At 45.1% G+C, this 24,962-nt stretch overlaps 1 protein-coding gene across 3 annotated transcripts in view; it reads left to right on the top strand.

Annotated features, from left to right (window-relative positions):
* The window catches only part of TNKS (tankyrase), a 2,071,987-nt gene that overhangs the window by 1,170,562 nt on the left and 876,463 nt on the right, over positions 1-24,962 (top strand). For all 3 annotated transcript variants that reach the window (XM_069626094.1, XM_069626093.1, XM_069626092.1), the window contains one exon: positions 21,730-21,949. In XM_069626094.1, coding sequence (XP_069482195.1) covers positions 21,730-21,949 — 220 coding nt within the window. The remainder of the gene's footprint in view (positions 1-21,729; positions 21,950-24,962) is intronic.

The raw sequence follows: 24,962 nt of genomic DNA, 5'->3' as shown, positions 1-24,962 counted from the left end.
TGCAAGTTCAGGAACACTTAGTACAAATTGAACAATGCTGTTCAGAGTTTTAATCGGATAATCTACTTGAAGGATAATTGAACATGTATTTTGTGTGGAGTCCTATTTAGCATGGCATATGCCATTTGTCTGGCCTCTTGGTGCTTGGAGTCTAGCACAAGGTGGGACAGGGTGGTTAGATGGAGGACCGTGGAGTTTCTGAAGTTAATAAAAGGGTGGCGTAAAACACCTTGAGAAAATCTTGAGAAAATGGGGGTTGAAATTTCCCGGATCTAGGGGGCTACATAGCTCCTGATTGTAGCCTTGAAGGCCCTAGTTAACTTGAGTATGTGTGTTTCAGAATGTCTAAAGGTGGGTTAGGGCACATATAGAAGACATTGGAAGCCTATTGGGCCATATATAATAGACAAGTACTATTTGTTTTATTTGCTTGTATAGCGTGGCACCCTGAGGTATCTGGGCTCTTTTACTTGGTGTACAACACAGGTTACAGCAGGGACAATGAAATCCAGTGACCAGTTTTACATGGTAAATAACAGTGGTTGCAAGAAGAACCAAGAAATGCTATTACGGGATGGGTGGCAGGAAGTAATGACAAATATGGTCCGTGGTTGAAACCACATGTTAGGCTTGCGTTACAGATCAAGTCGTACGATTGCAGCAGGAGAGTTCGAACATGGTATTCTACCTGCAATGTATAAGAATAATACCTATCTAATGTACCGATACCGAGAGAGGTATAGGGAGAGGAAGAGTACAGTGCCGAGCGCAGGTCTGTGATTTGTGGGACAAATCAGGTAGCAAGTTTGAAGAAGATGTATACAAAGTTTTATAACCTAGCTTTTGGACAATCGGATGGTCACCTGGTGATACATATCTAAGCTATGGGCAAGGTCCGGTCACGCCAATAGGTCAAAAATATTGATATTACATTGTGGCGGTTAATTAGATTTTGAGAACAACCAAGTTTTTAACCTTATTTCGGAAGGAAAGGAACACTGGTTCTGTCCTTGGGGCAGGTGGTAAGGTATTCCAGGACTTGGCTGCTAGCACTGGGAAGCTAGTTACTCCAGCTTTAGTCAGTTTGAATTTAGGTATGTTGAGGCAGTGGGCATAGTTGGCTCTAGTGGGTCTAGTAGAATCCTTTCAGGAGAATTTGTCGATCAGGTACTTGGAGGCTCAGTTGTTTAAACACTTGTGGGTGATTAATGTTCTGAAAGTAATCCTGTCTTGAATCGGGAGCCAGTTAGTGTTCCAGTGATTTTGTGAGATATGGTTGCAACGAGGAATATTTAAGGCTGTTCTGAGAGCATTGTTTTGCAATACTTGTAGCTTGTGAAGGTTTCTCTGGCTAGTGCCTAGGTAAAGAGTATTGCAGTAGTCCAGTTTGGAGGATAGAATTGCCCTTTCCAGGGTAATGCAACTGCTAGTGGACAGGAATGGTCTGCAAGCTTTTATCAATTTGGATGTGTAGGCCGTTGATGACCAAGTGGCGTTGACTTGTCTGTGGAGAGACTAGGCGGAATCCAAGTAAAAATCTAGGCTTTTGCCTTCCTTGTCGACTTTGATATTTTTACCATTGATGTTGAAGGAGGAGTGTTTGGGGCCTAGCTTGTTGAGTCTCAACTTGAAGCCAATGAGTAGGAGCTCTGTTTTGTTGTCATTAAGACCTAATCCATGATTGGCCATCCATGCTTGGATTTTACTGTAAATTTCATTTGAGTATTGAGTCAGAGTAGTAGGCACTTGAAAGTGTGATGAGGATTTGTGTATCATCTGCGTAATTCGTATATGATATACCAAGTTCATCTAGGCGGTCAAACAGGAGCTTTGTGAAAATGTTAGAGGGTAGGGGAGACACATGAGCCTTGTGGGACTCCACGTGTGATTGGAGAAGGTTCAGCGGATGCGGTGGGGGAGAATACCCTCATCGATCTATCGGAGGAAGGAATTGACCTAGGCTGCGGCTTTGGCGGAGAATGCAGCAGCTGTGGAAAGGTGTTTAGGTAAAATATTGTGGTTGACTGCTGCCGACAAGTCAAGTAGGAGTAAGGCCAGCTTTTCATTGTCCCTCGTCTCTTTCATTTGGATTTTTAGATTCAGGAGGGCTGGCTCAGTCCCGTGTCAAGGTCTGAAACCGGATTGCTGGAGGCCTAGAAGGTTGTTAGCCTGAAGATGGTTTTGTATCTGAATTTTGGCTGCTTTATCTAATATTTTTAGAAGAAAAAAAAAATGTGGTGATTGGTCTGAAATTGGTAAGGATATTGGAGTCTAGGTTAGGCCTCTTGATGAGGGGCTTAACCCAGGCATCTTTGAGATTTTTTGTAACGGTGCAGGAGGCAAATGAGGAGTTGAAGGATGTGATGAAAGGGGTGAATTCTTTAGCTCCTTTTATTATTGAGGCTGGACTGATGTCCCCTTGGCATCTGGACGGCTTTATGCTCCCAATGATGAATTATACCTCTTTCGTAGTCACTGGAGTAAATTAGAAGACTTTGCTTTGATTAGGAGTCGTGCGGTACTGGGTACTAAGTTTGGGCTGTGTGCTGTCTGTCACAGGATGTGGCCAGGGCAGCCAGGTAGGACCTTTTTGCTTCAATTTTTGCTTGAAGTAGTGAAAGTTTTTCCAGAAGGGCCTTGTCTGTTGGTGCACCAGAGGGCGTCTTTATTGCACAAGTCTAGTGCAGGAATGGGTGATTCCAGTTCTTTAAGGATATTGAATAGCTCCTTAGTGTTGGATATGGCATTATGGATTCTATTGTTGTAGGTCTCGCTTTTTGTTTTCAGAATGGCAGTTTTATAGGCCGTGGAGGAAGTCATGACATTTTCCTTATTCTGAGTTGCTGGATTTTTTTCCAAGACGCTTATGTGTCTTTTAGTTTTACGTAAGGCCTTGAACTTGGATGTGAACCATTTGTTGAGATGTACCAGTGGTTTGGCTTTCCTGAGTTTGAGGGGCTAGTTGGTCGAGGGCGTTGAGTAAATTATGATTGTATGAGTCCACCAGTTTAGATGGATCTAGGTTGGTGGCCAACTGTTAGTTAGTGATGGGTTGAATTAGGGGGAGTATGCTTTTGCTTTCTAATGTGATTAGGTGATTATTTCTGGTTAAGGCTGGGGGGGGGGGCTTGAAGATCCTTTATGGATGGGTTGTTTAGAGTCCTGGCTTTCGAAGGAGATTACATTATGATCTGACGAACCACATGGAGAGTTGGAAATAATTTTTGTATTGTAGTTAGAACTGCTACCGAATCTAGGGCTCTGCCTTTGCAGTGTGTTGGGTCTGATATACGCAGTGAAAAGCCTAATTCTGTGATAGCATTTTCTATGGCTATAGCATTGGAATCTAGATTGTCATGAAGGTCTAAGTTCATATAACCTAGAAGCATAATTTGAGAGTGAGGTTTGGTGTTTTGTGAAAGCAGGCAGGTGATGTCTTCCTCAAAGGAGGCAATCTGGCCAGGTGGTGTGTATAGAATGTGGCAAAATAGTGTGCACGCAGCTGAGAGGGAGTTTAACGGAGAGTTCTCCTCCAGAGGGGAAGCTGAAGCTGTCACATTCTCTAATGCCCAGGGTATTTTTGATGATAATTGCGACCCCACCCCCTCTACAAGTGGTTGTGTCAGCTCTGATGAGGTTGAAGTGTTTTTGGAACTGCTAGCATGAGGGAGGGTCCTGCTGCTGGGTGGAGCCAGGTTTCTGTGATAGCTAAGAAGTCTAATTTGTTGGAGGTAATGAGGTCTGCAATATCTAGGGCATGTGCAATTAACGAGCTGGCATTGATAAGGGCCCCTTTAACATGGTGGACTTCAGGCTGTGATTGTGATGAAGGTTGGTTAGGCGTGGATGATTGAGGTGGCTGCTGCGGGGGGGGGGATGGTGGTGGTGGTGGTGGTGGTGGTGGCGGCGGTGGTGGCGGCGGTGGTGGTGGCGGCGGCGGCGGCTTTGGAATTAGGCCGATGGATCTTGTGGTGTGTAAGGCTTTTTGTGGAGGTGCGGGAGCCAAGTCTCCCGTTCCTGAAGGTGGTGGAACAGTGTCGATTCATAGTATTGTTAATGGTCATGTGCACAGGGAGGTGACCTAGCTTGCAAGGGTGAAGGTTCCTCTTAAGGTCTATAGTACTTGGAGATTGTTGTACTGTTCTGGGCAAGTACATGAGTGGGGGTTATTTTGCTTGCGTTGGAGTGGTAGTAATATCATCAAGGTTTAGAGGACACTCCAGAGGTTTGCCATAAGTGTAAAGGTGTCCACTTGCTGTTTGCTGGGAACCGGGGATTAGACATCCTAGTAAGTGACAATGAGCAATCGGCTTTATTGGGCAACTGTCTTAAGTAACTAAATCTAGCAGGTTTGTAAATGCAAACATTTATAATTCAGGATAAGTGTACATATATTGGTGCGTGTGGCGAACTGTGAATGCGCTGCGTGATATTTAAAGGCAACAGGCGAGCCTAGACACACATCATGAATGACAAGCAATGACTAATAAGTGTACAACAATGGATAGTTGTCAGGCGGTCATCAACAGTTATAGTGCGCTGAGTTTAGAGGCTAACAGGTGAACAGCAACAAGTAGCATACATGGATGGTGCTGCTTAAGACATAGATGATAACAGGCGTGCAGCTTTGAAGGCTGTTGCAAGCTATAGGGGGACAGGCTGAAGCAGAGAGTTCTGGTAGGCTAACAGTTGTTGTAAGGTAGGTTGAATACAGCAATGCTGTTAAACACAATGGTATGTGAGTAGGCTAGCCATGTTGCAAAGGGCAGCAAGCAGTGAAGCTTGGTGACAAGCAGAGTTATATGAAATCCACTAGATGCGTAGTTCACGATAGATCGCCAAGGAGGGGGACAGTCGAGATAAAAAACAATAGTGAGGGTAGGCGTTATTGTGGTTGATAAAGTACAGCTTTCAAAATGTGTGGAATGCTGGAGGGAGAGTACCATGTAATTTACCAGCTGACTGGTATGTGTAGCAATAATCACTGTAGGGGTAAGCAAATGCTTCAGAGTGGGATGAAAAGTTACATATGGGCACATAAAACACAGGTGCTCTTACCACACGTTACTAGATGCCGAAGGGAGTTCAAGTGCAAGAAATCCAGGTCAGGAATGTAGATGAAGTACGGTAGAGTTAATCGGGATCCAAGACTTTGATGTGTAGGTACAGGTGAAGCCTTGGTAGCAACGTGAGGTTGGGAACCTGACGTGTCCTACGTCCGTATCGGCCCAGACAGGCACAAACGGGCTTAGCCTTGTGCTCTGGTTGCCTTAGGCGGAGGGTGCCCGGCTAACACCTTCCGGTTGTGTTGGCGGCCTATGAGCTCACCTGCAGAGGTTGCTAGGCAACTGTAATCCACAAAACCACAAGGATTACGGCGCCCATTTTAGGCTGGAACAAACATGGAAATTAAATTGCTGGCTCCTCGTGGCTGATGGCGATGTGGGAGAGAAGCCCAGGCTCGGTGGGGATGAGCAAATGAGTAGGGTAATCAACATATGCAGCCTGCTGGAAGCGGGCTTCACGTGTACAGGGTTGCACTCTGCATCGGGACCGGCGTCAATGTGTTCCGATGGGGCTGCTCAGGGGGAGCTGCTCCTGCAGCTACCAAGATGAGGGTTCTATCCTGGTGGAGTGGCGACGCAAGTGGTGAAACTATAGTTTTCCTTTCAATTGAAAGCTTATTTGCAACCAGCTAGGTATTAGCCTGATGTTCCGTGCCTATGTAAGGCCCAGTCACACAGAATAGCATACAACTTTCATGTAGAACCTCACTCCCGCTCATCCCAAAGTCATGTTTTTGCCTTGATGTGCCATGCCATATTATGCTATCTGCCTTAGCTATTTTATGCTAAATTTGAAACAATGTGATGCCTGTGACCTTGTGCTAGGTTAACAATGTTTGTAATGTTGGCATGCTTTATTTTATTGACTAGTAACAAGCACTCAGTCTTATACCTCAACTGTAGGGATGTCAGGGTATTGATTTTTCAATGTTATAATAGGCTTTTAATGTGTATTATCAAGTTATTGTACATTATTTTAAACTAAAAATATCAGTATGTTAATAAGAGCAGCTGAAGTGGTGTTCTTTATTTGCATACTTGAAGAAGGTGCCAATCAGCTGTTGACAAACGTGCTGAATCTTATCCAAGCTTGCGTTTCATCCCCGGACTGGCACCTCCCTCCCAGAGTCCCTGTTTCGCCAACATGTTGTGGTGCCCTTCCCACAACACCCACTCTTGCCAAAATCTTCCCTCGCCCCTTTCCTACCTAAATTCCCAAATATTCCCAGCCCACTTAGTTTCTTTGCCAACCCTCCTCCCCTGCTTAGTTTTCCTTTATTATTTTGGATCTCTGACCTATTTTTGTAGCCAGAGAGACTTACTGAAGTCCTCCTGTCCGTGCAACTGTGTTTGAGTACATGTTCCAATGGTAGCTGGGGGGAGGGTCCGGGACCTGACCCTGTCAAGATGGAATGGGGACTCATCCACTTGGGGCAGGAGACCCATCGGAGTGTTTGCCAGAGTCAGTCCTCCCCCAGAGGTGGGCTTGTGGTTACTGGGGGGTGGGGGGGAGCTCCAGTCTGTCCCTTAAACTTTTGCTTGGATACAAATATCAAGCGTCATAACCCCATACTTGCCGTTCCCTGTTCTGGTTAGTGGTGATTTTTACTTTTGTTTAGAATTGCAGATCCCAGAAGTCCTTGCAGTGGAGAAGGACGAGCTACCAAGCTGGGAGTGAGCGGGCGATGAACCTCAGTGCTGGAGACGGGCAACCTGGAAGCTCCAAGACATGCAATCAACAGTTTTGGGACTGTTTGCCGTGGGTTGCCATTGCCAAACTCCAACGGACCCATGCTTGATTAGGTGGTGGGGCTTCAGAGGCCTTTTAAAGTCTTGTACCTTTGACACAACTCACGGGGAAAAACAGGGTAGAGATTGGCCCAGAACACTAGTTGGGCTTTAGGACAAATGCGAGAGGGGAGCATAAAAGGGTACATTGGAATTGAGGCAATGTGGGTTGCTCGGGTGAGGTCAAATGAGGAAGAGGCCAAGAGGGGAGAGGACAGTGCAGCAGAGTGGGGATGAATTGCAAACAATGTGGGTTAAGGGGATGGGTTGGTGAGAAAGTGGTACTTGGGTGAGAGGTGTTTGTATGGTGAGTGAAGAGTGACTGAGATTATATAGTGAGTGATATTGGGTGAATGAGGTAATGGAAGAAAGGTGACTCTAGGAGGAGCAGCAGCAGAGGGGAGAGTAGTGGGGAGGGGGCCAGAGTGGAGCGGGGGCAGGGTAGCAGGTGGAAAAAGGAGAGTGGTAGAAAGGTGAGAATGTCAGGTAGAGGAGTGCAAGGGTGCAAAATGGAAAGGCTAAGGGAGACCTGGGTGGTTGAAATGCACCCCTTAGGTTTTTTGTTTTGAGGGACCCTGGGAAGGATCCAACTAGAAATTCTGAGAGGGAACCAGATGGCGACATAGTTTGTATTTCAGCAATCACAAGTAGCCAGCCCCCCTGTGCGCAACTACTTCATTTTTCATGCATTTTGCCTGAAACAATATCTGACGAACACATGCATCTGTCAGTCTGGGATACTGTGTCCACTTACTTTGTGTGAGAGTGAGAGCCCTTCTTGAGTGCATGGGTGTATCCAGAGGGATATTCTGCGATTGACTGGCCATCCTTCTACCCTATCCACAGCTAGACCTCTGTACCTGCACTTCTGCAAGTCCCTGTTCATGGATGGACTGAACCTTTACCAGCATTCTTTGATGCGCCACTGAGTCACACAGCAAAGCTCTGCTTCTCTAAGAACAACAGAAGAAACCAATTGCAGCGCTCCACCACCCCCGCCACCCCACCCCTATGTGATCTGGTGGGGAAAACTGAATCATAGCTTCTGCTTGCAACCTTAAGTCTGTCTGAAACTCCGGACCATTCCTGATCCAGACGTGGGAGTTCCTTGGCCTCCAAGACCCTGAAGAATCTCCATACCAAACCATCAGTTTGTTCAAGGTCATCATCCCTGTGGTACATCTCCCACCATCTGGGATGGTTCCGAGGGTTGTGCTCCACTTTGTTTTGCAACCAGACCTCCTTGGCTCCTCTCGGTGTGACTTTATCTTTAATAATCTATTTTCCCCAGGTTCCTTCTCAAGGAAATTCCAGCCTCCAAATCCTGACATTATGGTAATGAAGGAATCTGATAATGCACCTGCAGCATCTCCGCCTTTCAAAACATGTAGCTTGGGGCCAATGACCTGGGAACCACTAAACCACAAATTATCCTTCCTGCGGGTCATGGGGTTCCACCTGCACTGGTTTGTCATCGCTGGAACCAATAGTGATTCCCAAACAATGTGCACAGTGAACCGCTTCTGGAAGCCACAAAACCGCCTGCTGCAGGATTACTTTTTGGGCCAAGGTATTGCTTGCCTGAGCTTCTCGCCCTTCCTTCACTTGACATCTCTTGGTCCCCTCTTCATCACCAGGGTTCTTCTGTGGCTCAAAATCTATTGGAACTCTAGAAACCTATAGTTTGAACCTTTTTATCAAAACTTAATTTGCAAATGAGTGCCAAAATCTCCACAGCCGGTCCCCTTGATCTCTTCTCAGACTTACTGGCCTATATAGGGTAAGTGTTTTACATGCAATTGCATATTCCCTTTTAGTCAAGCCTCTTTATTGATCTCTTAAGAACTCCTTTTGAACTGTTTTACTTACCTGTTAATGTTTCTAATTTGCTTCATGAGGTTAACTAGTAGTGTAGGTCTATTGCCTTTTTGTTGCATAAAAATTAGATTTAATAAGAATATATTGTGCGGAAATTCTCATTTAGTATTTTTGAAAAACTAACCACCACACCACCTGAGTGCTAGGCTTGAGCTGCTCTGCCACTCTACCCCTTAGAACGTCTGTTGAGTTGGAGGCTATCACTGGTGCCCCAAGTAAGAAAGACGTACCGTAAAACCCTTACCCCAACACCCTCTCCAACCCCAATATGTTTGGTTTGCCATTGGAATAGTCCACTAATGTCAACATTTAGGCTGGGGAACTTCTTGTTGGAATTATATTATGGGGAAAGTGAGGGTGGTGAAAAGACATCAAGTGGCAACCAAGTATGTCTGGTTTCTATCTGAAATCTATCTTTGAAATGTCTGAGTAACATCACGTACGAATATGTTGGTAGTCTAGTTCTAATCGTTTAAGGAACAAACCATGCCAGATAAGTAAAAATGAAATCTTTGACGAGTTCTCAAGTCTAGTCATCTTCCTTCGATTTATAGGTGCCCTCCCAACTTCCACTGGTAGGGTTCCAGTGTAGTGTGGCATTGCAGTGCTATAGGTCAATATTTGGAAGACCAGAGTGTTATATCTTTACATCATTGGCAAACTGTTTTTTAAAAGATGGGGACTGATAGTAAAGTTGACATTTTTCAAGATCTGCCTTTCCTGTCTAAAAGTGGAGCCCCACTTATACAGGTAATGAATGCAAAGATCATTCTGGCATTGGAGATGTTCCAGTACAGACCAGAAACATCCTTATAGTAGAGCATGTTTTCCCATCGCCATCGCTTTCTGAACTAAATCAGTCGATGCCTTTGTTCGACTCCAGTCTTAAGCAGCATAAAATAATACACATCATAAATATAAATGAGTCGACAATTTGCATCACAAGGTAACATGTTGAAATAACAAATACTAAAACACCTTAAAAAGCAGTCCTACTTAATTCTCCCTTAAAGGGCCAATCGAGGTTGGTAAGGATTTAATGTGCTTGCAACAAAGAACCTACTTTTCATCGTCCTGCACTAGCAGGCCAGCTAGTGTCTCCTTATACTTAACTAAATATGGCGAGGCCCATACATTTATCCAATATAATACAGGTTTTAATACCATTTCGTCTGTGTACATTTCTAGTTTATTTCTGCATGAAGCATGTACTTGGCCATCATTCTTCTCAAACACCGCCAGTTTAACATACTGCTGAAGGCCCCAAAAATCTGATCCGTACATCACACTAGGATTGAGCTGCGAGTTATGTACATCAAGCGTTAAGATGTATTTCTAGAATCTTTTATTATGATGGTATTTGAGTGCGGGCCTAGCTTTGAAAAGCAACTGAGTGCTTTACAGGTATACACCAATACAGATACATAATGGAGTGCTTTACAGACGTGTACAACATTGCAGATACATAACGGAGCGCTTTTCAGTGGTAACAGAACTGATATACAGCGGACGGTAGGATACAGAGTGGTGCAGAAGAGGGCTACTAGACACACAATGTGGGTTGCCACATAGTGGTACAGCTATGGTGGGGGACTATTATAATGAAAACAAAGAATCCAAAAAGCTTTATAGTGAATCTAAAATTAAATCCTCATACTTATTCTAAGATGGTATCGAAAGATATCCTTATTTTAAATTGCCCTTTTAAACAAAATTTACTTTTAAGAGCGAAATAGAAAAACCAAAAAGACTGGTGGATGAGAAATAATACTGTATTTCATTAAATGTGATAGTAAGCAAAAACTCATGGAAACATTGAAAAATGTAGTCTTGTGTATGTTTAGACAAATAATTAAATAGTCATCAAAAACAGCTTCAGAACAGAAAACAAATGAAATGCACAGTGATGAATAATGCGAGTGTTGCAGCTGTAAAATCAATTTACAAGTCTGAAACAGAGAAAATACATTGCTGAAATTAATGAGTGTGCCTCAATACAAGTCTGCCAGTACATGAATCTTGAAAGAACAAACAATAAACGTCAAAAAACAGGTCTGCAGAAGAGGGCTACAGCTGTACTGGGCAAGAGAGGGGCAAGCGGCATCTAATGCATCAGTTGGCCTGAGGGGCGTCGCAATGGCCTGGTGGATGGATTTTTGGAGGCCACCCTAGTTAAAGTGAACAGGGTAACCGAGGTAAACCAAAACCCAATCAAGCTTAGCATGGAGCGCAGTCGAGACGATTTTCAGGAGTGTGGAGGAAAGGGGTTGTTAGGCAGAATCCTGTGCAGTGCTCTTGGGGACCACTACACACGATTAAGACTACAGGTGTCAATACAAGTTTTAACTTTGGTACAAGCCTGTACTACTAAGTCAGAGTGGTAGCAGTGGCGGAGCAGTCAGGCTTATCTCAAGAGTATGAGCAGTAGCAGAGATTACACAAAGGGACCACAATTACTGTGAATCAAGCAAACACTGACTCAAGGTTTCAGGTAGAAAAATGTAAGTACATTTATTTTTAAACCATTCGTTATAAACGCAACACTTCTATTAAACTCAAATAAAAACCACACATTAAATATACTACAACTAACCAATCCACTTTGTACAGTAAGTCTCAAGGTAAGTACCCTGTGTTTGAATGAACCAGTGTTACGAACAAAACACGTTACTGCGAATACGATTGCGATCACTTTTTGACAGTTTGGTCTACTAAACAAACGCGTATCCGTGACATCGAATGCTACCGGGGCAAAAACACACTTAGCACCTGAGATACCCAGAGGGAGTTGGAGGCAAAAATCACAGGCAATATTTTGGTTAGGCAGGCAGAATCAAGAAACATTCAGAGACAGGAGTTCAAAAGTCAAAGGGCCCGAGCCAGGGTCGAAAGACACCGGGGCCAGTTGCCGAAGATCACACGGTCAGGCAGTTCACAATTCAACGTAGCCAAAAGTACTTAGATATTGTCAATGTTCGGAAGCAAAAGTTATAACGAGGAGGGAAGACAAGTGCAAGCCTTGGAATTGTAGAAAAAGGGATTCACCCAGTTTCCTCAACAGAACACAGTACCTTTTCCAATGGTGCAGCTGGTGCTCTGGCAGTTGTTTGTGTTGGTTTCCCGCAGACCCACGATTCCTGGAGCTTCGTCGTGAAGGACGACGTCCGAAGGGGGTCTGCACCACACAGGGATGAGGCCGGCAGCAGCGACAAGGAATAAAAGGTGCGCGCCTTAAAAACAGGAGAGGCTCTTCAGGTGGCTATCCGGACCATTACAGCAGTGTGCAGTGATTTCAACCACGGAAGATGATCCTCTGGCTGTCGAAGATGAACTGGTTATCCCCATCAAGCTCAAGGGAAGAAGACTCCGGACTGGATCTTCTGAGTCGTTGAAGGGCAGATAGCTCAGGACTGCAGCAGGGCTTCACCAGGATGGGGTAGTTGCAGCAGTCGTCGTTCTCTCCGCTTCTCTTCGGTTCCTTGTAGTTCCAGTGGCGACTCTCTGACGTCTAGCCCAAGAGACCTGCCTTTTATGCAGAAAACCCCCATTCACACAGCCTGGCTGTCAATCACCCAGCAGGGGGGTGCTCCAGCCCGGACAACTACCCTGGCCAATCATGACAAAGTGCGACTTGGGTTTCCTAGGATACCCTGTGCAGGGGGTGACTACCCCCTCCCTCACATTCAGCCCACCTAGACACCCAGACGCCTGGTGATGTGCTTCTGAACAGAAAGTCCGCCAAAAGACAGTGAACCAAGAAGGCGAACCTAGTTTGCCGCGCAAAGTAAAACACAAGAAGGACTTTAACTAAAAGAAATGGCAAATAAACCCAACCGGAGCCAAAAGAAAGACTATTTAGTCAAGCGGGTTTATGTTCGAGGCTAATATAACAGCCAAGAACAGTACCACGTTTATCTAATATAATTGCGGTAGAAAAGTTAGGGTAGATACCACTGCCACCAGCCAAGTCTAAATGTTAAAAGAGCGAAACAATGCACTAGGAGGTACAGATAAAAAGGGATACTAGTTAACCCTTTCCAGTACTCCATGGAAGATGGGGTGTACAGGATCTGTGGTAGTTTGACTAAGTAAAGTTAATGGTAACTTTACCCTTTTCTGGTTGACAGTAGTCGCCTCAGAAATGGAGTCGAGGGAAGTCTCAAAGACAACCCTGTGCCACGACACTGAAGGTGCTGTGCGACACACAAAAAGAAGTGAGCTACTGAAGTGGTGTACTTCAGAGTCCACAATCACAAAAAACAGGTAGAAACACATAGCAAAACATAGGGAAGAGTGGGGGAAAAGCTCTCTTACCAAGTGGAAAAAAATAAACTCCAGAGATCCAGCAAAGCTGCTGGGGGACTCACTAGGTGAGGGAAATTAGCCATAAATGAGTTCTCCTTAACGAGGGGTTTTGGCAGGGGTTAGGGGTCTATAATGAGTCAATGCAGTGAATTACACAATAATTCAATTTAGACAGTGAAGTACAAAAATATTTTTTTCCTTGGCGCAAAACACATGCTAGAAAACAAGCGGGTGATATTTATTGCTTAACACTTTTACAGAAACCAAAACGAAGCAAACCCCTCGCACTCCTAGTGTGATTAGACCTTGTAAAAGTATTTTGTTAAATTTCTGGTGGCTATTTGTGGAATTATTAGGTGCAGAGGAGATGAGAATCAACCCTGGCATTGGGTTGTAAAATGAACAACAACAGAGAGTAGTTCCCAATTAGGGAACGTCCGTCTCCTGCACACTTTCAATGGCCGAATGTTCAAGCCAGTCTAGCGAGTAGCTTAGAGAATATTTTAGTTTTGTTCACTGTTTTTTTACTATTATATTTCAATAATTCATAAACAATTCTGTTTCTTACTACACTTAACAAATAGGTTATGATTTCATATACAATTTATTAAAACAAGTAGTGTGGCCCAAAGCGTTTCGAGAATTCTCTTCAGGGTTGAATAATATTTTCCAATTTAATCTACAGAAACAAATCAAACATAAATTACAATTATAGTGTCTATCATTTCAACAATTGGTTATACCATTAATGTGCTATTTTTGGAATTTCAAAATAGCTCTATTAATTAGCATGACCCCTCATTTTAGACCGTGTGTTCTGGACCATAACCATCATTTGTACATAGATAGCCCAACAACATTTTGACATTTTAACACATTTCTAATCATTCCTATCTATGTAGGAGTACCGTAAGTGGTTTATGATTACACTAGTACAAAGGTTACTAACCATGCCTCCTATATAATAGTGAGCTAGTTGATCCTGTTGGATGGTAGGTTTTTCTTTTGTAAATTCCTCATACTATAACATCCGAATCCTGCGTGTAGGTCTAGTTTGTTTTATTCCTTTATTTGCAACAGCAACGTCATGTACGTTTCAGCGTAATGATGTCCCTAAGAACGACGATGTTGGGTTATCTCAACACTATCTTGTTGAAATGGTCTACAAATGATGATTATGGTTCAGAACACATGATCTAAAATGGGGGTCATTGTAAAGACTGGAGGTGATGCTGGCTGGTTCTTAAGTACAGTGTAGTCCCCAAGCGCCTACAAAGGAATGTCCACACATTGTTAGTGAAAACAGTCTTTATATACTGGGCCATTGGACAAAAGATGTTCCTCTTCACCTTTTGGGAGTCAAGAACACTATTGCACACTCCCTCAGCCGAGAGTTGTGCTCTTGCCACGAGAGGGAACTTCGGCAGGACTAGGTGGACCGCAAATCAAGTGGGGTCAGGCCCCAGATCGATCTGTTTGCGATGGTGGCAAGCTCCAAATGCTAAAAGTTTGCCAGCAGATTCCACCAACCAAGGAGCATGGGGGACACATTCTCCTTCCCGTAGGAAGGCCTGTTTCTGTACGCGTTCCCGCAGTTGCCTCTCCTGCTACGAGTCCTCACCCTCAAACAGTGCCACTCACCACGGCATGGCCGAGGCAGATTTGGTACCTGGACCGTCTAAGCCTGTCGGCATCGCCTCCGGTCAAACGTCCAGTAATCGAGGATCTTTTCACTGAGGAGGCGGTGCAATCCTGCATCACGACCCAGGATCACTGAACCTGAGGGCTCGGCTCCTGCAGACTTGCAGTTTGGAGGATACGAGTTGCCAGTGGACTGCAGGCAGGTCCTTGCTAAGGCTGGAGCATTGTTGACTTTGAAATGCTTTGATCACAAGTTTGGCTATGTGGTGCCGGTCGCAGAAGATCACTCCTGAGTGTCACGCCCCACAGATTCTTCCTTACTTGTTATCCTTGGCCAGACTGGCTCACGCATCTATCAAGGTTTATCTGGCAGCTATCTCCCGCCACACCAGGTCTCCAGGACGATCTGCTGTTTGGTCTCAGCGTCTCGTCGAGGAATTCCTCAAAGGACTGTTTCGATCTTTCCTGCCATTCCTGCCCTGGCGTGGGAACTCAACGTGGTGCTGATGAGTATCTGGGGGAGAGGGGTGCAGGTAGGGTGGGTCCCTTCCAGTGTATGCATCAGCTCCTCTCAAGTTCCTCTCGTGGAAAACGGCTTTCCTTGTGGCCATCACCTGCGCCATGAGGGTGGGTGAGATCCAGGCCCTATCAGGGTGCTGCTGCGGATGCACCCCTCTTTCATGCCGAAATTTCTGTCGGAATTCCATCTCAACAAGCCTTTGGTGTTACCTGTGTTTTTTCGAAGCCTTCTTTACCTGCTGAAAGGGCCTTGCACTCGCTGGACGTTGCTCGTGCTCTGAAGTTCTAAGTGACATGTACAAAGTTTTCAGAAGACTTGCTCAACTGTTTGTGAACTTTTGTCCTGTGAACCATGGGAAGGCCTTGTCCAAGGCCTCCATCTCAAGGTGGCTCTCTGGCTGCATCACGCACTGTCATCGGTTGGCGAACCTACTGCTGCCCGCCATCAGAGAGCCCACTTCATCAGAGCGATCGCTGCGACAATGGCGTTCCTGTCTGGTGTCCCTGCTGGACATCTGCAGAGCTGCTATGTGGAGGTCCACGCACACCTTCACTGCATCGATAGGGTTTCCAGAGAGGAGTCCAGAGTCGGCCAAGCAGTGCTACTCAACCTGCTCACTTGAGGTGAGTTTGTTCCCCCCCCCCCGCACCTCTTCTTGGTCATACTGCCACTTTATGTGCTTACCAAATTGGAAGATGGCTGCCAGAGTAGGGGCTTAGCAAGAGGACTGTCATTGGCTGGTGGCAGTATGACCCAGAGGACAGTGATTTGCTTAGAGGAGAAAGAGTTTGTAAGTGAAAGTGAAAGTTTTTTTTTACCGAGGATACCCGGCCTGACTGGAAATATTCATGAGCATGTCAATCCATGCCGGAGAACAGTAATAGTTAAGTAGCTTGTTCCATATAAGGTACCGCCAAGCCGCCCACGCCCTTGCCTGCCATCATTGTGTGTCTAACCACCATTGGTAATTTCCTGGAGTAAGTAAATTGAAATGCATTCGACTGCAAGTCTTTTTGCGCCGCCCTGGGAATCCAAATGGGTAATTCTTGGAATGCATATAGTGGACGTGGTATCTGGGTAATCTTGACCGCTGTTATTCTCCCCAGCCTGGAGATTTCAGAATCTCCCCATCATCCCAAATCTTGGCCTTACCAAAAAGTGGCAGAATATTGACAGCTTACAGATCAGTATAGAGCGCCGTTAAATGCACCCCAAGTATTTCAGGAACCTTGAAGTCCATGAGCAGGGGAAGATTGCTTTCAGCTGTCGCACCTCAGGTGTTTCAGATATATTAAGTATTGTGGATTTGGTGAAATTAATCTTAAAACTGAGACCCTATGGAACCCTTCAAGTAGCAACACGATATGTGGTAACGTGGCCCTAGAATCTCGCATATAATAAAGGTTGTCTGTGTATAACACCAATTTATGTTAGTTGCCTGCTATATCTAGTCCTCGAATATCTCCTGATGAGCGTACCAAACAAGTCAAAGGCTCCATAGACGGAGTGAACAGGAGTGGGGACAATGGACTCCCCTGACACGTCCTTCTAGGAAAACTCGCTGAGTCCGAAGGAACCCCGTTCACCTTAATCCTGGCAGACGGAAGCACAAAATCAGAGCGCTCCAACCTAAGAAACCTCGGCCCGAAACCATCCTTCTAGAACATTGGACAAGTATGTCCAATCACTCCAATCGAATGCTTTCTCAGTGCTGATTGAAAGCAGAGCCATTGGTGTTTGTGTTTCAGTGCCCAAGACAAGATATCTATTTTGCGTTCAATGTTATCAAATGCTTGCCGTCTGGGAGCAAACCCTGTCTGGTCTGCTGTTATGAACTCGGGCAGTATTGCAGCTTGCTGTTTGGCTAAAATCTTCGAGTACATACGGGAGTCATAATTAAGTAATGCAATTGGCCCGAAGGAGGAGCATAAGGCAGGGTCTTTATCATGCTTAGCAATTAGCGTTGGTGTGGATTCTCCCATGGTAAGTGTGATGGACCCTGTCTCTGCAAAATAATGGAACAACTCTGCCAATCGAGGAGAGAGCTCTCCGGAAAATGTTTTATTAAAAACGGCTGAGAACCGGTCCGGCGATGGGGCCTTGTTGCCTGGAAGAGAGTGAATAGCTTGTGCAACCTCATCCACTGTTATGGGTGCGTCCATCCAGTGCCTTTGGGCTGCCCATATACAGGGAAGCTGGGCTTCTCGGATAAATGGTTCCTGCTGCGGGCCATTAAAGTAGTCTGCTGCAAAATGTTCTGTATAATATTGCGACAATATTCATATTTTCTCAGTCTAGACTAGTCTTCATGAAGGAGACCCTGCTTATCTTTCACACCCCTATTATGGAACTGTTCTTCTGGGCCTGGAGTTTCTAGGGAAAAATGTGACGCCTTATTACATGTACTGTAATAGAAGTGCTTTGTTCGAAGCAGCTTGTGCGAGATGATTTCAGCCCACAGTGCCTTTAATTCCACCCTAGTCACTTGAAGTTGTCTACGTTTTTCTGTCCCTGTCCCGCTTATACTGAGCTTCCCATACCCGGACCTTCTCTTCAACGCAGGCTCGTTGGGCTGTAAGGTTTTTTTATGTGCTGATGCTATAGTGATCAGCTCCCCCTCAATGTAGGCTTAAGGGCCTCCCACATCCCTGATACTGATACCTCATCCTTGAGGTTTTCTTTAAACTTTTGGGTGATCCTGTCTGAGATGGCCGCACATACGGCCCGATCAGCCAGCAATGAGTCGTTCAATTTCCATCCCACCCCCAAGACCAAACCTGTCTTACAGTAGAGTGATGGGAGAGTGGTCTGAGACTAGTGCAAACTCTATGGTGGTTGAAGTGATCACTGGAGTGGGGGCTAGGAAATGAGGAAATAATCGATTGTGGAGTAGGCGCTTTGAACATATGAAAAATGAGTAGTCGTGGTGGTGGGGTTGGAGGTGTCTCCAAACATCAACCAACTGCATGTCCGCCATAGGTTGCTTAAGGGAGATTGTCTTGGAGGTGTCAAATGGGGTCAGCAGGCCAGACCTATCATTTCCACCCTCCCAACACCTCATTAAAATCTCCACCCACCACCAGTTCACCGCCGTTGAAAATGTGCTATATGCGGCAATATTTGGGCAGAAAACTGACCTTGCTGCTGATTAGACCCATATACCGACACCAGGGTAAGATCTCTCCTGGCTATATGCAAATTCAGCCCATCATTCACAACTGAACCTCGCTCAAAGTGTAAGGGTGTAGCTATCAAGATTGCAACCCCAGCCTTTTTCATCGGGGAGGGTGCAAAATACAGATGGGGGGGGGGGGGGGGAAACCAGCGACGCCACAATCTTGGCCGGTCCTGCTTCAGGAGATGGTTGATATCTGTCTTGAGGTACACCAATTTTGAGCATATGCTCTTCCGTTTTCTCAGAGTTTAGTCCCTTCTACTTCTAAATGCAATTTGGGAATTTGGATTTTTAGGGGAGTTTTCCTAAAGTCTACCAATGGGTAAGACTCTATAAAACTATCTCTTGGTATACAGACCCCAACTCTTAGTAGAAGTCTGTACTACCCAAACGTTTGTTAGAATGGCAGAGCAGCCGGCTTATCTTATGAGGAGGATATGAGCTGTAGTTAAATGCAATGAACTCGGTTACAAAGGCCCAAAGAAACTCACACAATTATAATAAAATAGACATTTATTATATATACACACTGCAAAGTTATATTCAGGTAGATAAGTACTGTTTAAACTAATCAAAACAATGGAAACCATCAGAAATACCTTTTAGTTGAGTAAACCAGTAGCAGTGGAATGTACCAGTCATGTACACAGTTCATTGGTAAATCAATTCACTTATTAGTCACTCAGTGTTCTGTTGTAAGGAATAAGTTTTATTCAACACCAGCAATAGTAATCTACTACTTTGTAATACTTTTCAATGATTCCAATACTTTAGCAGTCCATCCCTAACTAGTTAAAAGTTCTTCAGAGTCATTTGAGGGGACTGGGGGTGGGGGCAAAGTAATGTGCAGAAAAGGTAAAGTGGGATACTTCAATTACTTTCAGGTGGGAAGCTTTGGTGGAATTTCCATTCATCCTCTGTAAATTTTCCCTTCAATTTACAGAAAGGAACGGGTTGCTGTTCAATCAGGACAGCCAACCCTCCCCCTGCCCCCCCTTCACTCCCCCCCCCCCCCAGGTGGGAACTGTTTACTTTCAGGTACATCAGCAGACAAAGGATGCATCAAGACCACCCCGTCCCAGGATCGCAGAAGAAGGGTCAAGAATGAACAACCACACAATAAATGGCAAAGAAGGAAAGGGGCCACCATGTTCGATCATAGGAGACCCTCCTGTGCATAGCCGCAGCTTTGAATACAGCCCACGGTGGAAAATTGCACATAAGTCTGGAGAACACATCCATTGCCACCAGCCATGACTATAGGGTTGTTACTGTAACTAAAAAGTTACACGAGCAGAGAGAAAGGGGATACTAGGTATCCCCGCAGCACTCCACATAAGGGTGTTGTGCTGATCTCTTAAGAAGAAAAGCTAGAAAGGATAAAAAGTATCCCTCTACCCTTAAGAACAGTAGTTCTTTAAGGAAAACTAAAGAATATATGAAGGAGAGCCCAGCGGGCTCACAGAAACACTGCACATAGGGTGCTGTGAAAAGTGAAACACGAATGACTTTGAAAGGTATGTAAGAAAGCAAGACTTCATAAAGTAAAGTAAAACATACAGAACAGGGTTCCTATGATTAGAGCAGAAAATAATGAATGTGAGTGAAAAAGGTTCCCCCTCATTCAGGAGAGCAAGAAAAAGGTCCAGAAGTTCCAGCAAACAGTGCTGGGGGATCTCACTAGGAGAGGGGTTTAAGTATAAAGCTGATCTCCCTAATAATGGGTGGAAGGCCATACTTTGGTTTTCCTCTATTAATCTCCAGACCATAAGCTTTGCATCCCTCACTAACTGCCAGTTGTTTCTTGAGCCCCATTGGTGTCAAGGAAATGAGGATTGTATTCTATGCAAAGAGTAACATCCTTACTTGTTGAGATCAGCATTTCTACTTATTTATTAAAGTGCTAAACAGGGTGGCAGGAATGACATTGTTGTCTCAGCCAAACTCCAACGAACCAAGGCCTTATCCTTGTAAAGGAATTTAATTGCTCTGAGGAGACACTGGTGTACTTGTGTTCTTCAGTGTTGCCCATAGTTTTGCTCTCGTCTCCTCTCGCAACCCTCACTGTCAAATTCTATGTTTAAGTCAATAAAATCAACATACGCTGACTTGTCTCAAGCCTACATATTTTTGTAGCAGGGTGTGCAAGCAAACTTTAATCAATAGTGAGTTTCTATAACTGAAAGCCGGCTTGGTAATGGCTAATATTATATGCTACCCAACTCAACAGATGATGTAGCACGGCTTTGGAAAATATCTTCCCTGTTCAGTCGAGGAGACCTATTTGCCGGTAGTTAACCAGAATGTCTGTTGCCTTTTTTAAATAAAGTGGAAATTTGAGCCATGGTCCACGATTCTGGCACCTCAGGTAAACCTACAGCGGTAAAGATCTGAAACACGTTGGGAGTTAAGATATCTAGGTCAGATTTAAATAAATCTATGGGGATCTTATCTGCCCAGAGCTTTTCCATGTTTTTGGCTAATACAGGCATCTTACTTAATGGTAAACAACGCAAAGTTCTGATGTCAGAAATCTTTACTCGCTTTACAGCTTGGCGAATCTGCTAACCAAGCCCCCCTCAGTGATACTATTGTGTATGACGTTCCTTCAGTGTTTGCTAAGCTTACTAGTCTCCAAACCAATTTACTATCTTAGTTTGTAGCTGCTTTGTGGAGTTAATTCCATCTCCCCCACTCGTACACCTTCTTTGTCTTCCAGATTAGTGATTTAAGTGTGCACATCTGCTAATGTCCAAGGCTCGGCATCTTTTTAACCCCAGCAGTTCTTGTCTCTTTACTGTACACTCTGTCTAACCTTGTCACATTGTGGATGGTGTTCTTCTTGGTTTTGGTGTACGTCTACTTGTACAGTAGACCATGTCCTCCTAGGCTGCTAGTATAACTTTATTATCTCATTTTATCTTGAGAGTTAAAGAGCTCTATTGGCTCCAAGAACTCCACATAGACATTTGAGTTATTGTATGCAAACTTGGCCCATTGCACTGCACGTCTGGTGTTCCCTGAGATTAAAACTGGAGAATTAACTACTGTGCACGATTGGCTGTTTAGCGGGGGCTGCCACTTGTTCCACACTGAGTCTATAGGGAAAGGGGATCGCTTTTATATCTTGTCTATAATTTTAAGCCTCAATATAAAGGAAATCTCTGATGGGAACAAATACCTAATATTTCTGAATTGCATTGGAAATGTTTTAAGGAATCCATGTCTTTGTAGCACATGACATTTCCTTAACATGATTTTGACAATTTACTGGACAGTAGAATTTTGGGACAGTGATCTAGGAAGTCATTGGCTCTAGTGTTAATGGTTTTCTTTGGATTATCTTTTCTGTGTAGCATGGGGCAGATCCTACCAAAAAGAACAGAGATGGTAACACACCATTGGACTTAGTAAAAGAAGGTGACACTGACATTCAGGACTTATTAAGGGGAGATGCTGCTTTACTTGATGCTGCCAAAAAGGGGTGCTTGGCAAGAGTGCAAAAGCTGTGTACCCCAGAGAACATAAACTGTCGAGATACACAGGGAAGAAATTCAACCCCACTTCATCTAGCAGGTAAGGCATCTCAAAGTGTTCTTGTTCGTTTTCTTAAGCAATGTTTTAAACATCTGTTGAGTTAAATCTGTTAGTGGCCTTAACAAAGTATGGTGTGGACTCTATCTTTGAGACCATCTTTCATAACTTTTGAATAATCTATGCCGATGACACAGATAATGTAACAGTGACATTAAAAAAATTCAATGTTCATGGATTCATATGCTCTTGAATGTTCTCCATAGTCAGGTTGGGAATCCTCAGTAACCTTAAAGCCATTTACCTTTACATTTCTAAACTGCTTGTCACTTTAGTGCTCTAATGGTAATTTTGGGTCATACTTCCCACAGCCAATTAGACACATCCCCTTACCCTTGTGGCCATCTTCAGATTCTTTTACTGCATGTTAAGTCCTCAAATCTCTTAAAGATATTCAATTATTTTTTGTCAATTTTTGGTTCTTTTTTGTCATATTCGGTTTGGTGTTTATCTTCCTGCCGACTGGTGAAGGTTCGGCCCACTCCATCACCTCTGGGGTTGCTGTACACCTTCAATAGTCTGTGGATGACATGACAGACACAAGGAAGAAAACCCTGTTCAAGGCGTGCTCGAAGTGTAACCTTAGGAACATGTACATTGAGGATCTTCATTATCGATGTCTGTACCCAGAAAACGACTTGGAACTGAACCATCTGCCAGTTTTTTCGCTTAAAAAAAAAGAAATTGCCCCCAGATGTTAGTGACTTGGTTGGAGCAAGGTGCTAGGGGGCCCCAACTCAGCCTGGCTGCAGTTATGCTTCTGCCAGGTACAGCAAACCCATTGAACACACTGCCTCATCAGGTTGAGGTCCCGTGAAGTATCTTCCTGTCGGAAGAAGGCAAAAAGGGTCATGGTTTGCATGCTCGGTCTGCCCCTTCTTTGACTTCTAAATCTACGGTCACCTTGTTGACTACTATGGTGGGGAGAACGCCTTTGTTGGCAGCTTTGTCATCTAGGCACTCTTCTGAGAAGTGATGCTTATCCACGATTACAGTTCTTCAGTCTACGCCATCCTCGTAGATGGCTCAAGTCCTCTTAGACCATCACCCTATCGACGTCCAAATCAACTACGTGAGTGATCAAATCCATTACACCGGTCACATCGACCAAATCCTCTTTGACCAAATCATAGTCTACGTCTGAGTCCACTATGCCAACTGCTTTGTCATCTAGACCTCCTCAGTCACCGGGCATGTCTTCATCGTCCACAACGCCTTCTCAACGGCTCTTGGTTTCCTCTTTCCAAAGGGAGTTGCTGTGGACAGGAATGTGTTGTCTGCATTCTTACATCCTTAGGCCAACTCATGCACCACCTGATGTCCCCTGTCTGACCATGTACCCGCCTGACCTGCTACAGCGGGGTGCTCATTCTGACTACGAAGGCACCCGAGGGAGTATTCTCTTGATGACTAGGAGGAGACCTTGCCTTCTCTTGCTGACATGCTGCCATGGGCTCCACCAAAGCAAGGTCCTTCTCTACCTAAGCAAGGCCATGCACACCCTTTTCAAGATACCTGTCCCAGTGGACATACCTTCCGGACCTCCTCACGCTCCTGCAACCCTCTGGCTCAAGGGACGGGGTCTATGGACATCTTGTCCATGCTACAGACACTGGCTTCGGAGCACCAGCAGCGGCTTACAGCTCCATCTTTTTTGTGCAAAAGGTTTGGTTCCTCCACCCTCCAGACCCTCTACAGGTGCCCCTCTTTTGCCATCAGTCGCCCTTACAGATACAGACATTGATGACTATCCGACGGACGGTTCTCCACACCCTCTCATTATTCAGACGAGTCTTAGCATCTAATGCCAGGGGACGGTTCGCCATCGGGTCTACGCCCAAGAGATTCAACTCTGGATGAGATTGCCTCCTTTTAATGCTCTCATGTCACGAGCAGCAAAGCTATTTGGTCTCCTCCCAAAGGAGCAGAAAAGGGGGGAGTTCCTTTATCAAAGGAGGGAATCAACCAGAAAGTCAGTAGCAGCCATCCCAGTGCTTGATGTTTGGGAAGACAGCCTCCTACTGAAGAGGAATCCATTTTCAGCACCACCCAAGAAAGATTGCTTCGAGAAGAACAAAGTCGCAGATTCAGCAGCCAAATGCCTGCACACAGCCATGCCCAGACTCTTGTCGCGGCAGCCGCCCGTCGGTGTTCTGCTAATCCATTGTCCCCTTTTTCGCTACCTCCAGATAAGGATTGCAAACAAATGGACTCTTTTTGGCAAGAGCATCATCTCTACAGCCGCCATGACCATCAAGTCGGCTAACTCACTGGCAATTCTCTTCTGCTGCAAACCCGGGAACTCTGGTTCAAGCTGGGACCAATCCTAGCTTTTCTTCATGACAAGCGGGATGAGGCACTTACACTGTTGCATGAAGAAGCTGCATCAGATCATGCCATCTCCAGTGCTCTCTGCATCGCAGACACAGGATTCTGCCAGATGGGTAACGGTGCAGTGTTAAAAATCAAGGTTGGTTTAAGACCACACATTTTTGGCCAGAACTCCACTCCAAGATCATTAATATGCCTTTTGACGGCATTGATCTAATTGGCAAGACCAGCGAGATAGCTCATTCGTTGGGTACTCTGCAACAGCATTGCCAGTCCTTTCGCTCATGCAAATCAAGATTTGTATGGACTTCGAGTGATTATAGATCCTCCTACCGTTCGCAGGTGTCCAGCACCACCAAGAGGGTTACAAGGGAAGATCCGTCTTATCGAGGAAACAAGCGACGACGCAGAGCTTCCTCCAGAAGTCAAGTGCCGAAGCAGGCCCGACCAGGCTCCGGCCTGGCCCCCACCTGCTCACCCCCCAATTAAATCACTGGCACATGGGTGCTATCCATCATTCAATAGGGTCATGCGCAGGAGGTCATTGTTCCATGCCCCACCTTACCGCCTGTCCAAGGTAGGGGCACTTTTTTATTCGCACCTAGAGCATGAAGGACTTTTCAGGTACTTGTACCAGTGCATGTACCGAGGCTACTACAGCTAC

The sequence above is a fragment of the Ambystoma mexicanum genome, chromosome 6p (genome assembly GCF_040938575.1).
Source record: "Ambystoma mexicanum isolate Mex_15411 chromosome 6p, UKY_AmexF1_1, whole genome shotgun sequence".
Taxonomy (NCBI): domain Eukaryota; kingdom Metazoa; phylum Chordata; class Amphibia; order Caudata; family Ambystomatidae; genus Ambystoma; species Ambystoma mexicanum.
The sequence above is the reverse complement of the archived record's forward strand: the minus strand, read 5'-3'. Positions and strand labels throughout refer to the sequence as shown.